Source organism: Panthera uncia (genome assembly GCF_023721935.1).
Source record: "Panthera uncia isolate 11264 chromosome A1 unlocalized genomic scaffold, Puncia_PCG_1.0 HiC_scaffold_17, whole genome shotgun sequence".
Taxonomy (NCBI): Eukaryota; Metazoa; Chordata; class Mammalia; order Carnivora; family Felidae; genus Panthera; species Panthera uncia.
This window is the reverse complement of record NW_026057577.1, coordinates 57,500,450-57,514,611: the sequence shown is the minus strand read 5'-3', so window position 1 is coordinate 57,514,611 and position 14,162 is coordinate 57,500,450. Positions and strand designations below refer to the sequence as shown.

Sequence of the window (14,162 nt, the reverse complement as noted above, 5' to 3'; positions counted from 1 at the left end):
GGTGGTCAGAGGCCGGTAGGAAGCGCTCCTTTAGCCCCTGGGAATTGCTGGCCCTGGATTTTCGTTCAAACCTTTCACTGGAACGAACCCTTCTCAATGGATTCTCAAAGGCACAGTCTTTAGGGAAAGGGCTTGCGTGGGACGGCTGTGAAAGTAAGGCAATGCTGGCAGGAGGAAGTGGAGCAGAAACCAGCCCACGAAAGGAAAAGTGATCGTCTTACATTTAGGACACTTGATCAGGTGTGTTAAATGGCATTTCAGAAGAAATCTGAAAGCTATTGGTTTACTAAAGGAATCAAGTAAAAGTGTCCCGGGTGGGGAAACCTCCTTAAGGGATCAAATTCGATACAATGGGTATTTCTCTCCGAAAAACTTCAAAAGCCGGGAGGCCCTTCTGGTTCCGCCCACCGACTCCCTTCCGCACCGCCGGGGACCGAGCCACTCAACCACCTCAAAAACCCGGAGAAGGCAAATCCAGTCAAGGCCTGGGAGGGGTGGGCTCCGGCCTGCCTGCACACTGGGCATGCGCAGGGGGTGGGCCGCCAGGTCGTCTAAGGGAGCCGTGACGAGTCCGGAAGCGCTAGCTAGCGCCCCTCCGCTCGAGAACTAGTTTTGTTCCGCGTCCTCGGGACAGGAGCTCTTCGGGCAGAAGCCCCGGCAGGACCAACCCGACCCCAGCCAGCACCGCAGCAATGTCCAGCAACAGCTTCGCTTACAGTGAGCAGTCCGGCGGAGGGGAGGCGACGGAGCTGGGTCAGGAGGCGACCTCGACCATTTCCCCCTCCGGCGCCTTTGGCCTCTTTAGCAGCGATCTGAAGAAGTGAGGAAGAAGGTTTGGGGTGTGGGGCTGGGAATGAGGAGCTGGGGACCCCGGAGGAGCGGGCTACGGGTTTGGGATTGGACCCCAAGAAAGGTGGGGGCGTTCTGAGACCGCACGGGAGCCGGGCGGTAGCGTTTCCCGCTGGTGGGTGGGGTTGAGTCAGTTGGGAGTGGTGGGAGTTGTGGGGGAGAGTTTGGAGTGTGCGTAGGGGTCCCTCGTCGTTTTCAAACTTTAGCGAGGAAAGAACCGTTTGGAGAGCTTCAGGTCTCATCCCCAAGACTCTCATTAAGTTGGTCTGGTCTGGGGCACCGGAATCTGATTTTTGAACAAACACTTCTAGCTTACTTAATATTTGCTGGATCAAATTTGGGAGAATTGGGCGTTATTGTGAAAAAGGTGTTTGAGGAGTTGAGAGGACGCGTTAGAGTGCTTGTTGCGTATGGGAAACTCTTCTCTCACTCTGGAGTGTAGGAGCGTGGAGGTAGGTGTTTTAGGCGCTTTATGAATGGACAATTTTATACGAACATTCATGTTTTTGGACAATATCCTTTGCATTACAAGGGAAAAAAACCGCAATACCAAAGTAATAAGCATATAAGTAGAGAAAAGTATGACTGTGAACAAATCTTTAGGTTTTACAAATTAATAATGAGTTTGAGTTTGTTTATTATTTATTTTTAATTTTTTAAAATACTTATGTTTGAGTGACACAGAGAGACAGCATGAGCGGGAGAGGGGAAGAGAGAGGGGGTGTCACAGAATCCAAAGCAGGCTCCAGGCTCTGAGCTGTCAGCACAGAGCCCGACGCAGGGGCTCCAACCCACGAACCATGAGATCATGACCCGAGTCCAAATCAGACACTTAACTCATTGAGCCACCCAGGCGCCCAAATAATGTGAATTTTAAAGACAAATACTAAACAATGTGCATTTAGTTTTGTAAAAGGAAAAATGAGTACCACCGAAAAATGGAAAGAAAACACCCCCAAACTTTTTGGTGGCAGGGATTTTAAACTTACAGAATTCTGGTAACTTTAAATTTTGTTGTAATCATTTTTACATTTCTCTTATTTTTAATGTCTCAGTACTAGACTATGGTCACATAATAGGCTGTCACTAGATTCATGCTAAATTAAGCTAAAGTAGCTGTGCTGATGGCCTTGTAGATGTCAGAACAGTATAATTTAAATTTCAATTTTTACTAACAAGAACAGGCAGTCTGGAAGGTTGCTAGTAGTTGAAATTGGGTTTACATTTTGACTGTATTAAGCTGACTGAAATCTTATATACAGCATGTGGAGTACAGTTTTTTTCCCCTTGTTCTCAGGTAAGATAATTTCTCTTCATTTTTCATTCAGTGCATTTAGAATGATGGATTGTTCTAATGGGGAGCTTGTTGCAGTTGCACACTTCTGTTAGCAAAATGTTCAGCTGGTGAATTACCCTGTAAGTCAGCCTCAGTGTTCTTTGCATGTGATTTGCTTACGATTAACTTACTTTTCTGGTTTGTTAACATCTAAGATGTTTTTCTCTTAGAGCTTCTGACTTCCTATTTTGTCAGATTTGGGCCTGGTTTGGACAACCATGTATGGCTTTGACTGTGACCAGTGCTGTTGAGGTGACCAAGCGGGTTGGATTTAAAATAAAAATAGCTAAGGGGCGCCTGGGTGGCTCAGTCGGTTACTCGTCCAACTTGACTCAGGTCATGGTCTAGGTTGATGAGTTCTAGCCTTTCGTCGGGCTCTGTGCGGACAGCTCCGAGCCTGGAGCCTGCTGCAGATTCCGTGTCTCCATTTCTCTCTGCCCCTCCCCTGCTCACACTCTGTCTCTGTCTCTCTCAGAAATAAACATTGAAGAAAAAGTAAAAATAGCTAATATTTATTGAGTGCTTGTGTTTTTGTGCAAACTGTTTTACATTTATCTTATTTAGTCCTCCTTAGTAGTTCAGTGGCTTGTTTCCAGATACTTGACTGATTCCATTTTGCAGATGAGGAAATTGGAACGCAAGTGGTTAAAACTTGTCCAAGATCACAGAGCTTGAACACTACACTCTGAATTTGAACACAGGCCTAATCTCAGAACCCATTCTCTCAAGTTCTTTATATACTACTTAACACTTGATGACATTTACGGTGCTTTTATTAGAGAATGCATACAACTTATTAAAAGTTTAAAACTTTGAAAAGTAGCCGTAGACCATGTATTACCTTGAAGTTTCCAGGAATTAGAAACATTTTGGTCATTGAACTGCAAACCTAGTGGGATTGTATATGAGCAAGGAGACCCCTGTTCTGGAAGTGTTCCTTTAATCTCTCTTCAGCCTACATTCTTGTTTAAAATGGTGATATTTTTTGACTTTTTTCCCAACCAAATGACAAAATTTAAGTAAAGAAACTTAAAGCTTATCCTATTCCTCCCCTCCTTTTTTTTTTTTTTTTTTTTTTTTAACTGAGGTATTCTTGACATGTAACATGATATTAGTTTCAGGTATATAACTTCATGATTCAATATTTGTATATATTCAGAAATGATCACCACAATAGGTCTAGTTAACGTCAGTCACTATACATACTTACAGTTTTCTTTTTTCCTTGTGATGAGAACTTTTAAGATTTATTTTCAGTAACTTTTAAATATGCAATACAGTGTTATTGACTGTAGTCACCAAGCTTACAGTGCATCCCATGACCAACTTATTACATACCTGGAAGTTATCCCTTTTGACTCTCTCCATCCATTCACCTGCCAACTCTGCTCTAATTTTTGATGGTTGAAATAATTTCAGATTTACAAAAAAGTTACAAGAATAGAACAAAGACCTACCGTTTATGTAATCACTTAAAAATTTTTTTTGCTACATTGCTTTATTTTTCTCTTTCTCACATACATACACACATATACATTAATATTTTGGTTTTTGATCCATTGAAAAATAGGTTGTATACATTCTGTCTCTTTACTCTTAATACCTTGGTATGTATTTAAGAACAATGATTTTTTTACATTTTTCATTTTTTTAAGGACAATATTTTTATATTGAGGAAATTTAATATCAGTACATTCTGTACTCTGTAATTGAGTGTTGTCATTTGTCTCAGTAAATTTTTTTTTTTTTTTTTTTTAGTATTTTTTTTCTATCTAGTACAGCATGATTGGATCCTGGATCCAATCCAGGATCATGCACTTCATTTAGTTGTTGTATCTCTTTTAATCTCCTTTAAATCTGAAATAGTTCCTTAAGCTTTGTCTTTCACTACTTTGGCACATTTGAAGAATACAAGCCAGTTATTTTACAGCATGTTAATCACTTTGGATTTGTTGGTGTTTCCTCATGTTTAGATTCATGTTATGTACCTCTGGCTAGAAAACTCCCATAGTGATGTGGCTTTCTCAGACTTGGATCTGGAGGCAGAGTGTAAAAACGTTGTCCTCTATTTTTTTTCTCCAGTAGTCTTTCTATGGGGGGATACTTTGAGATGTGCACATGTCTTGCTCCTTATTAAATCCACCGTCTCCTAGATACAGCTACCACTGATGAATCTCCTGAGCCATTCTTTACTGCAATGGCAGCAAAATGTTGATTTCCACCTCTCCCACTTCTTCTAATCTGTTCTTTGGCCTCTTGTCTTAAAGCTTTATGTGTCCTTTGATCCTTCACTAACCACCTCAGGGATGCCTGTCACTTCCTAGTGACAGAATTACTGAGATTTTTGTTTTCTGAATTTAATCTTATTTATCAGTTTTTTGTGTGTGCCTTTCTTCCTTTAAAAAAAACCTGAATTGTGGACTTTTAGATCATTTTATAAAAGCAGATCCTGTACGTCATTTATTGGTTAATCAAGACTGTATAGTAGATTATTGGTTTCAAGATGTTCAGTTTTTCCATTTAAAATGTAAAGTTTTTTTTTTCTTTCTGTATTTCTTTCTTTTGGGATTGTTGTAAACTTTTATTGCTCTTAGTTTTTTTCCTAAATTATTTTCCTGCTTTATCTTAAAGAAGTTCTTCTTTTATCTTAGCCAGTTTGGCTGGGTGTGTACAATTAAAAATAATTTTTTGGGCTGCCTGGGTGGCTTAGTAGTCAATTGTCTGACTCTTGGTTTTAGCTCAGGTCATGATCTCATGGTTTGTGCGTTTGAGCCCCGTATTGGGGCTCTGTGGTGACAGTGCGGATCCTGCTTGGGATTCTCCATCTCTCTCTGCCCCTTCTCCCCGAAATAAATAAATAAACTTAAAAAATAATTTTAATAATTTTATTTCTAGATTAAACAATTTCTAGAAAGAAACAGGAGACGTATTTTTCTTAACAATGGTAAAACTACTGAATTTCTGAATCTTCTTTGGGAGTATCATGGTGTATTAGAAAGAGCATTGGACCTGGAGTGAGAACTGGGTTTAAGTTCCTGTTTTCTGCTTGGAGTAACGTTTCCTTGTTCACTTTGCTTGATCTCTTCATTTTTTTTTTTTAAAGTTTATTTATTGTTTTGAGAAAGAGAGCATGAGCAGGGGAGGGACAGAGAGAGAGGGAGAGAGAATCCCAAGAAGGCTCCACACAGCACGGAGCCCAATGTGGGGCTCAAATTCACGAACTGTAAGATTGTGTGACCTGACCTGAAATCAAGAGTCCCACACTTAACCCACCTGAGCCACCCAGGTGCCCCTGCTTCATCTCTTGAAACTTCAGTGTCCTCTTTTCTAGAAAGGTGTTGATACTTGCCTATTTTGTGAGGTTCTCATAAGATGGTAGAATTGAAAGTGATTTCTAAACTAGAATATTAATTAACACTATTTGGAACAGCTAGTGGAAGCTGCACTGAGGTGGTGACATTTTAGTTCTTAAAGCCTAAGAAGTTTTTTTGCCAGGTGGAGGAAAGTGGGAGTTCCTCAAGCAAACTATGTAGAAATCAGGAGAGTTGCAAAAAGACGTGCATGTTCAGATGAGACATAGATATTTATGAGCTGTAGGCAGTAATTAAGCTTGGGAATGGGCGAACGACCCCCCCATCACCCCTGCCCCTGCCAGAGAACTTCTCTTGTTTAGAAAAGAAGGCATTTTAGACATAGACTGAGGGAATACCAACATTTAAGGTTGGAACTAGGGAAGGAGACCACGCTCTGATGGGTGGGAAACCAAGGAAGGTTTAAAAGAACAAGCAAACAAACAAACAAACAAAAAAACAAAACTGGGGGTGGCAGAGCTAAGGGGAAAGTTAATAAGAGGACGTGGTCACCTATGTTAGGAGTTACATAGTGAAGATAAATAGAATGAAGCCTGAAAAGAGGCCATTGGGTTTAATAATAAGAGAGAACCTTGGTAACTAGTAACTTAGCAATGCAGTACCCCCTCATACACACTAAAAAATAGCATTTTTAAGTTTCTGTTGAAATGGGGGTGGGTTTTTCATTTGTTTAGATTCACAGAGGGGCGCCTGGGTGGCTCAGTCGGTTAAGCGTCCGACTTCAGCTCAGGTCACGATCTCGCGGTCAGTGAGTTCGAGCCTCGCGTCGGGCTCTGGGCTGATGGCCCAGAGCCTGGAGCCTGCTTCCGGTTCTGTGTCTCCCTCTCTCTCTGCCCCTCCCCCGTTCATGCTCTGTCTCTCTCTGTCTCAAAAATAAATAAACGTTAAAAAAAAAAAAAAAAGATTCACAGAGCTGATTTGGACCCCAAACAGGCTGCCATGCATTCCTGTAGTCATACTATGTCCTGTGATAGATACATCGTAGTCAGTACCGCATCATTGTATTTGTACTGCGTGAATAAAGCCTAGCTTATTTTTTTAACTTAAGTTTTATTTATTGTCAGTTTTACAACATCAGTCTTGAAGATTATATATAACATTTTAATCCTTCATATCAGTGTTTCTTAGTGGCGTCCCCTAGGAAGATTACATGGGTCTGTGGTTTCTATGTAATTACAGCAAATCTAACCTTATCTCTGTCACTTGTTCTCTCGTTCAAAAAGGCATATGGAAGTGCAGCTGAACGAAAGTAACCTTTTTATAGGGATGTTCTTGAGTGTACTTGATTAAAAATAAAGATAAACCAGTCACAGATGTCAGTGCTGTAATAATAGTAACTTATTATTTGGGACATACGTCAAAGAGTCATTGTGTCTCATACAAGGTTCTAAACCTTTTTGTGTGACTGTTTCCATTATTTATTTATATTATTGAATTTTAATTAGGGATTATATCATATTTTTATTATTTTTTCATTTAATGCTTTAAAAAACTTTTTTTATTTTTATTTGAGAGAGCGAGAGTGCACGAGCAGGGGAGAGGGGCAGAGAGAGACAGAAAATCTCAAGCAGGCTCCATGCTCTGTATGGAGCCTAATGTGGGGCTTGATTCCACAACCCTGGGATCATGACCTGAGCTGAAATCAAGAGTCAGATGCTCAGTTGACTGAGCTACCCAGGTGCCGCTAATGCTTTTTTATAGTTCCAGTTGTTCAAAGCTTGCTGTACTTTGTTTTCACTTGTCCTAGTATTTCTCACTAATAATTGTATCTCATTAAGTCACCCTGTATTTTTCGGTTATGTAGTTACTCAACAAATATTTGTTGAATATTGTATAAAAGAATCTCTATTTCACATACATACTATTAGATGGTATAGTTTATGTGAAAGAATAATTTGTGAGCAAAGTGTTTATCTTACAGTTTTTCTTAATAAATATTTTCACATCCTTTACTCAATTGGATGATTCAGATTCTACTAATATTTATTGTTTCTGTGATTAGTGTAGTTAAAAAAAATAAAGCATGACTGATTCATTGGACCATATAGAGAAGGAAATCTGGTCTGGTATCCTTATTGTATTGTACATTATTGATGTGTTATTGCATCACCCTGAAATTAATTGTATATAGTTCCAGAACAGCCATTTTCTTTATGGCATTACTTGAATCTTTACTGTGTTGGGGCTAATTGACTTGGAAACGTCATGGAGGTGTTTTAATTATTTTGAGAGAGAGAATGTGAGCGAGCATGAGTGGGGGAGGGGCAGAGAGAGAAGGGGAGAGACCTAATCCTAAGCATGCTCCACACTTTCAGCACAGAGCCCAGCGTGGGCCTTGATCCCACAAACTTGAGATCATGACCTGAACCGAAATCAAGAGTTGGACACTTAACCTACTGAGCCACCCATGTGCCCCACAATCAGAAATTTTTTGTCTCTCTTCCACTCTTCAAAATAGTTCCTTAACCTTTGTCTTTTGCTACTTTGGCACATTTGAAGAATACAAGCCAGTTATTTGCACATTAGGGATTATTCCATATGTATAGTTCATCCTTATGTGTTTTCAGCACAAAGATACAAAACAATTATAAGACCTTTATCTTGCTTTGAAGACACTTAGAATTTAGGGCGCCTAGGTGGCTCAGTTGGTTAAACATCCAACTTCAACTCAGGTCATGATCTCACGGTTCCTGGGTTTGAGCCATGCGTCGGGCTTTTGTCTTCACATAAATAAGATTGCTAGTTTTATAAGACCAACTACTCAAGTTAAAAATTGTCATTTCACTGATACATAGGGTTCCTATAATTTAATTCTTGAAATATACTTCAAATCAAGTAAGATTTTACCACATTGTACAAGAAAATTGATGAAATAGTGCCTGTAAGCAGATTCCTGTTTTCCAACAGATTATAAAAGTGTTCCATTTTATTGTTCTTCTTGGGGGAGAGTCAGTTCTGACTTTTACTATATATCTTAATAAATATTCAGCCAAGGGTCGCCTGTGTGGCTCAATCTGTGGCTCAAGACACTCAGTCAGTTAAGTGTTTGACTTTGTCTCAGGTCATGATCTAACGGTTCGTGGGTTCAAGCCCTGCATCGGGCTCTGTGCTCAGGGCCTGGAGCCTGCTTCGGATTCTCTGTCTCCTTGTCTCTCTGCCCCTCCTCTTCTTGTGCTCTGCCGCACACTCTCAAAAATAAATAAATGTAAAAATAAAATAAAATAAATAAAAAATAAATATTCAGCCACGAAATATTCATCTTTGATACAGAGTATGTTATTTTAAGATCACTGATCTGGTGAAATCCAGGGAGAAAATCTGGAATATTTAAATTTCAAGCCTTACAGTTAACTCCCAAGATGTGTTATATTGCATTATTTCTAGGCAGGTTTTTTTTTTTTTTTAATGTTTATTTTTGAGAGAGAGAGAGACCGCGAGCATGAGCAGGGGAGGGGTAGAGAGAGACACACACAGAATCCGAAGCAGGTTCCAGGCTCTAAGCTGTCAGCACAGAGCCTGATGTGGGGCTCAAACTCACGGACCGTGAGATCATGACCTGGGCTGAAGTTTGACACTCAACTGACTGAGCCACTCAGGCACCCCTGTTTTTTTTTTTTTTAATTTTATTTATTTATTTATTTTTGAGAGAGAGAGAGAGAGAGAGAGAGAGCAAGCATAGGAGGGGCAAAGACAGAGGGAGAAAGAGAATCCTAAGCAGGCTCTACACACATAGTGTAGAGCCTGATGTGGGGCTCGAACTTGTGAACTGTGAAATTGTGACCTGTGCCAAAATCTAGAGTAGGATGCTTAGCTGACTGAGCTACCCAGGTGCCCCTTATTTGTTTTTTCTTAAATTCTTCTTCCAGTGTGGGGCTCTAACTCATGACCCCAAGACCAAGAGTCGCACATTTTACCAACTGAACCAGGCAGGCGTCCCTTATTTCTAAAAAGTATTTAGAATTTAGAGCAATACTACTAGAATGAATGATTAAAACAAAACAGAAAAAGAAGACAGATGGTTGGTTGAAATGTTCTTTTTTTTACTGCATGAAAAGTTACAAATGATCATGGAATGACAAATGTATTATAGTGAAATAATTTGACAGTATTGCATTTGTGTATATAAATGAACTACTGACAAAAACAAATTGCCCGTAGTCCAAATTCAGAATTTAAAGTGAAGCACCCAAAGTAGAATAATCAAGAAGGAAATGATTTTCCTTTATTTCATATGATTATGAGTAACGTTCATTGGTTTGTGTATTTAGGGAAGACTTATTTAGCATATCAGCTGGAAAAAGTTCATAGGTATACAGAAATGAACAATTTATAGTCAATGTCTGCTATTGATGGGATGATCATTTGTATTGCCGATAGGAACCGACCTAATTAGAAGGCCAGTGCCTTAATCTTTCAGCTGAGTGCAGTGGCATGGCAGCTGGACAAGGGAGAGACTCATGAATAACGCCAATTCCAAAATCATGGGTTTTGGAAGTAGGCTGAGCTACACTTTACCCAGCTTTACTCTAGGAATGGATTTTCTCAAAATTTGTTAAAGCCTCGATTAAGAGTTTGGTCATGAAGGATGAGGGGGAAATTAGTACTATGAGGGCAAAGACGTAGGGGGCCAGATTGTGTAGGGGCTTTGGATTTAACTTTGAATCATAGGAGCAGCAATCGGAAGGTTTTGAGCAGTATGGGCATTTAGAAGTTCATCAGTAACTATTAAGTGCCTGTTGTGTGCCATCTATATTTCATGCATCAAGAAGATTATAGTCTGTGGGGTACTTGGAACCTGCTCGTTCATGTCCAGTGTTTATTCACTAACTTAAAAAAATTACAGAAGTAATTTATTGAATTAACATATATTAATGGCTTCAGTATGCTAGGCACTGTTTTTGATGCTGGGGATTAAGTAATGGGCAGAACGCCTGCTTTCATGGAAGACAATCAAAGAGGGCAATGTATGGTTGGTCATTTGGTGATAAGGAATGCTGTGGCGAAAAATAAAGCAGGGAAAGAGGACAGACAGTTAGGGTGGAGATTGGGTTGGAGTTTGAAATAGCAAGGTCAGGAAAATGTCTGTGAGAATTTGTTAATGGAGCCCAGACCTGAAGCAAGTGAGCAGTGACACTTGGGGAGAGTATTACGTCAGAAGAAATTGTAACTGCCCAGGCCCTGAAGTAGGAGAATTTTGGACCTGTGTGAGGATCAACAGACAGGCCAGTATGGTTGGAGCAGAGTGAGAGAAGAGGAGGGGGCAAGTCGGTAGGTGAGGAGGTCAGAGATGTAAGGAACCAGATTGCAAAGGGCCATGTAAATCATTGTAAGAACTTTGATTTTACTGACTGAGAAGGGAAGCTATTGGAGGGTTTTGAACAGAGAAGTGAGGTGATCCAGCTCACCTTTTAAATGTATTGCTTTGGGGGCACCTGGGTGGTTCAGGCAGTTAGCCGTCTGACTCCGGCTCAGGTCATGATCTCACCATTCGTGGGTTCGAGCCCCACAACAGGTTCTGTGCTGACAGCTTGGATCCTGGAGTCTGCTTCAGATTCTGTGTCTCCCTCTCTCTCTCTCTCTCTGCCCCTCCCCCACTCACACTCTGTCTCTCACTCTCCAAAATAAAGAAACATTTAAAAAAAAAAAAAAAAAAAAAAAAAGATAAATGTATTGCTTTGCCTCCTGAACTAGGAATAGACTCCAGATTTAAGGCAGGAAGACTGGCAGGGAGACTAATGCAGTAATCCAGGCAAGCGAAGATGATGACTAAATCAGATTGGTGGTAATAGAGAGAAAGGGTTAAATTGGAAGGTAGAGCCAGTGAGATTTTGCTGATGATTTGGGTGTATGACAGAAAAAGGTATCAAGGATGGATACAAGGTTTTTGTTTTGTTTTGTTTTCCTAAGTAGCTATAAGTTTGGAGTTGGCTGTCCACTAAAATCAAGGTGTGTGAAGAGGAAGTTTTTAAAGGGGAGGGGAATCAAGAGCTTGAGCATGTAAAGTTTGAGATGCTTATTAGACATCCAGGTGGAGATATTAAATAGGCAGTTGGATGAATGAATCTGGAGCTTAAGGGAGGATTCAGAGTAGTGATATATATTGAGTCATCAGGTTCTAGATGGTAGTAAATACCATGGATTGGACGAGGCACTGAGGAGAAAGAGAAAAGGTCAGAGTACTAAACCCCGGGGCATTCCTGGAGCAGTTGTGTCAAACAGTACCAATAGGGTCAAGTAACATGATTACTGACAAGTGAGTTTGTACGTGTGGAAGATTTTGGTGATGTTGACAAGCAGTTCAGATGCAGAGGTAGGACTGAAAACCTGACTGGAGTGGGTTTAAGAGAGAAAGGAGAAGAATCACTGTTAGTATGTATTAAAGTATAAGGGGAGCAGAAAAATGGAATGGTACCTGGAAGGGGATGTTAAGACAAAGGATTTTTTTTTTTTTAATGGGAAAAACTATTTTATCTTGTTTTCTGATGGAACCATCTGATGTACAGGAGGAAAAATTGATGATGTAACAAAGAGGAGAGAATCACTGGGCTGTTAGCTCTTTTCCTTATAGAAAATTTGGCAATTGCAAGTTAGCTAAAAAATAACAACCCTAATTTCAACACCCAAAGAGAATCAATTAACATATTACAGATCTTCCTTGTCCTTTTTCTTTTGCATATATGCATGCTCTGTATTTTAAAAGCAAAGGTGTATGCTTTTGTAGTGTAATATAGCATTATGATTTTTTTTTCATTTACTAATACATGGAGTCTGTTCATTTCTTAAAGGCTAGTCCTTTTAAGACAAATTGTAATTAAGCTACTATCTTGAAAGAAGCAGTAAACTTTTAGAAAAATGAACAACTGCAGTTTACAAGTGAAATTATATAGCTAGTTCCACTTCGGGTTTTAAATAGTGTCTTGTGTAGAGTGGGACCTTATTAATTATTAATCACAGAAGTAAAGGGAATTATCTAACAAAAGAATCAATACTGATGATGTTAGATGGTGGCAATGATCAGGGCTTTCCACACACACCTGTGTATATTAGGTTGAGGGAATAGTATATACATGTGTTTACAGCTGTGCTGTTGAATACGGTAGCCACTAGCCAAATGTAAATATATTTTTTTTAATGTTTATTTATTTTTGAGAGAGACAGAGACAGAATGTGAGTGGGTTAGGGGCAGAGAGAGAGGGAGACACAGAATCCGAAGCAGGCTCCAGGCTCTGAGCTGTCAGCACAGAGCCCGACGCGGGGCTTGAACTCATGAGCTGTGAGATCATGACCTGAGCCGAAGTCTGACGCTCAACCGACTGAGCCACCCAGGCACCCCCAAATGTAAATATTTAATTAAAATTTAAAAATGCAGTTTCTGAGTCACACTAGCCACGTCACTAGCAGTTACTATATTCAGTAGTGCAGATAAAGAACATTTCCGTTATCATAGGATATTCTGTTGGACGCTGCTGGTTTAGAGGCAAGGATTTAAGGCTTATATAGGGTACCAGAAAGAGTTCTATGTGGCTGGAGCACAGTCGGAGTGGAAATGAGGTGAAACTGGTAAAAGATGATTGATAGGTAATCAGCGTCCATATTATGAAGGGTCTCACATATCATGCTCAGGAATTTGGACTTTGTCCTGGTGGTTTGCACAGTAAGGGGCTCCAAAGGATTTTTAAGTAGAGGAGCAACAGAGTGATATTTGCATTTTAGGAAGGTCACTCTGCCTCCACTGGGTGTTTGGATTGGTCAGCGATGTAAATGGTATTAAAAACACAGAAGATAGAGCAGTCTTGGAGTGAGGAGGGAAAGTGTTGAGTTCCAGTTTGGACCTGTTGAGTTTGAGGTAATAGTTAGGCATCCATTAAGCAGTTAGATACTTGGATGTGGCGTTTGGTAGAGATACCTAGGCTAGGATAGATTTGGGAATCAACAATCAGTAGATGATTTTGGAAGCCATTGAAGGGAAGGTGTGTGGTATGTGAAGAGAAGGCCAACATTGAAAGAAATGGGACAATTGAAGCCCCTCTAGAAGTTTGGGGAAACCCTCAAAGTTGATTATACAGACAGAGCTTTTGCATTGTGTTTAAGGTATGGGAAAAGAGTGAAAGCCACCTCTGTAGGAGGAATATGGCAGATAAATTGTCCATTATGGTTTGTTGAGGCAGTATGGCATAATGCTTAAGGACATCTACCCTGCAGTTTCTCTGTCTTGGTATGAAAACTTGTCATAGTGTTAATAAGTGGTATTTGGGCAGGTTAGTTTACCATTCTGTGCCCTCGGTTTCCTTATCTGTAAGATGGAGATGAGGATAATCGTACCTACACTCTCTAAATTATTGTGAGGATTAAAAGATTTAACACATGTAAACAGTCAGCAGCGTCTGACACATAACAAGCACATAATTACTGTTCCTCTTTTAACACCATTAAGGTCATCCGAACTTCTTAAAGTTTTGTTTTTAATACAGTGTACTTTTTCAACTTAAAATTTTAGAATCATTATTAGTTTTCATATTAACCACTGCTTTATATTTTAAATTTCAAATTATTGTTAAACTTCACACTATTGTTTTTTGAATTCTAATCCACAAGCATTTAAAACT

The 14,162-nt window shown here is 39.8% G+C and overlaps 1 protein-coding gene across 6 annotated transcripts in view; it reads left to right on the top strand.

The window, feature by feature from the left end:
* Window positions 1-538: 538 nt before the first annotated feature.
* The window catches only part of AP3B1 (adaptor related protein complex 3 subunit beta 1), a 261,951-nt gene continuing 248,327 nt past the window's right edge, over window positions 539-14,162 (top strand). For 3 of the 6 annotated variants that reach the window (XR_007461784.1, XM_049649702.1, XM_049649699.1), the window contains exon 1: window positions 540-820. Coding sequence is in view for 5 of the 6 variants with exons in the window: in XM_049649702.1 (XP_049505659.1) it covers window positions 693-820 (128 nt within the window). In the remaining variant the exon portion in view is untranslated. Of the gene's footprint in view, window positions 821-14,162 lie in introns of all 6 variants that reach the window. The other 3 variants (XM_049649704.1, XM_049649705.1, XM_049649700.1) reach the window with 2 other exon arrangements.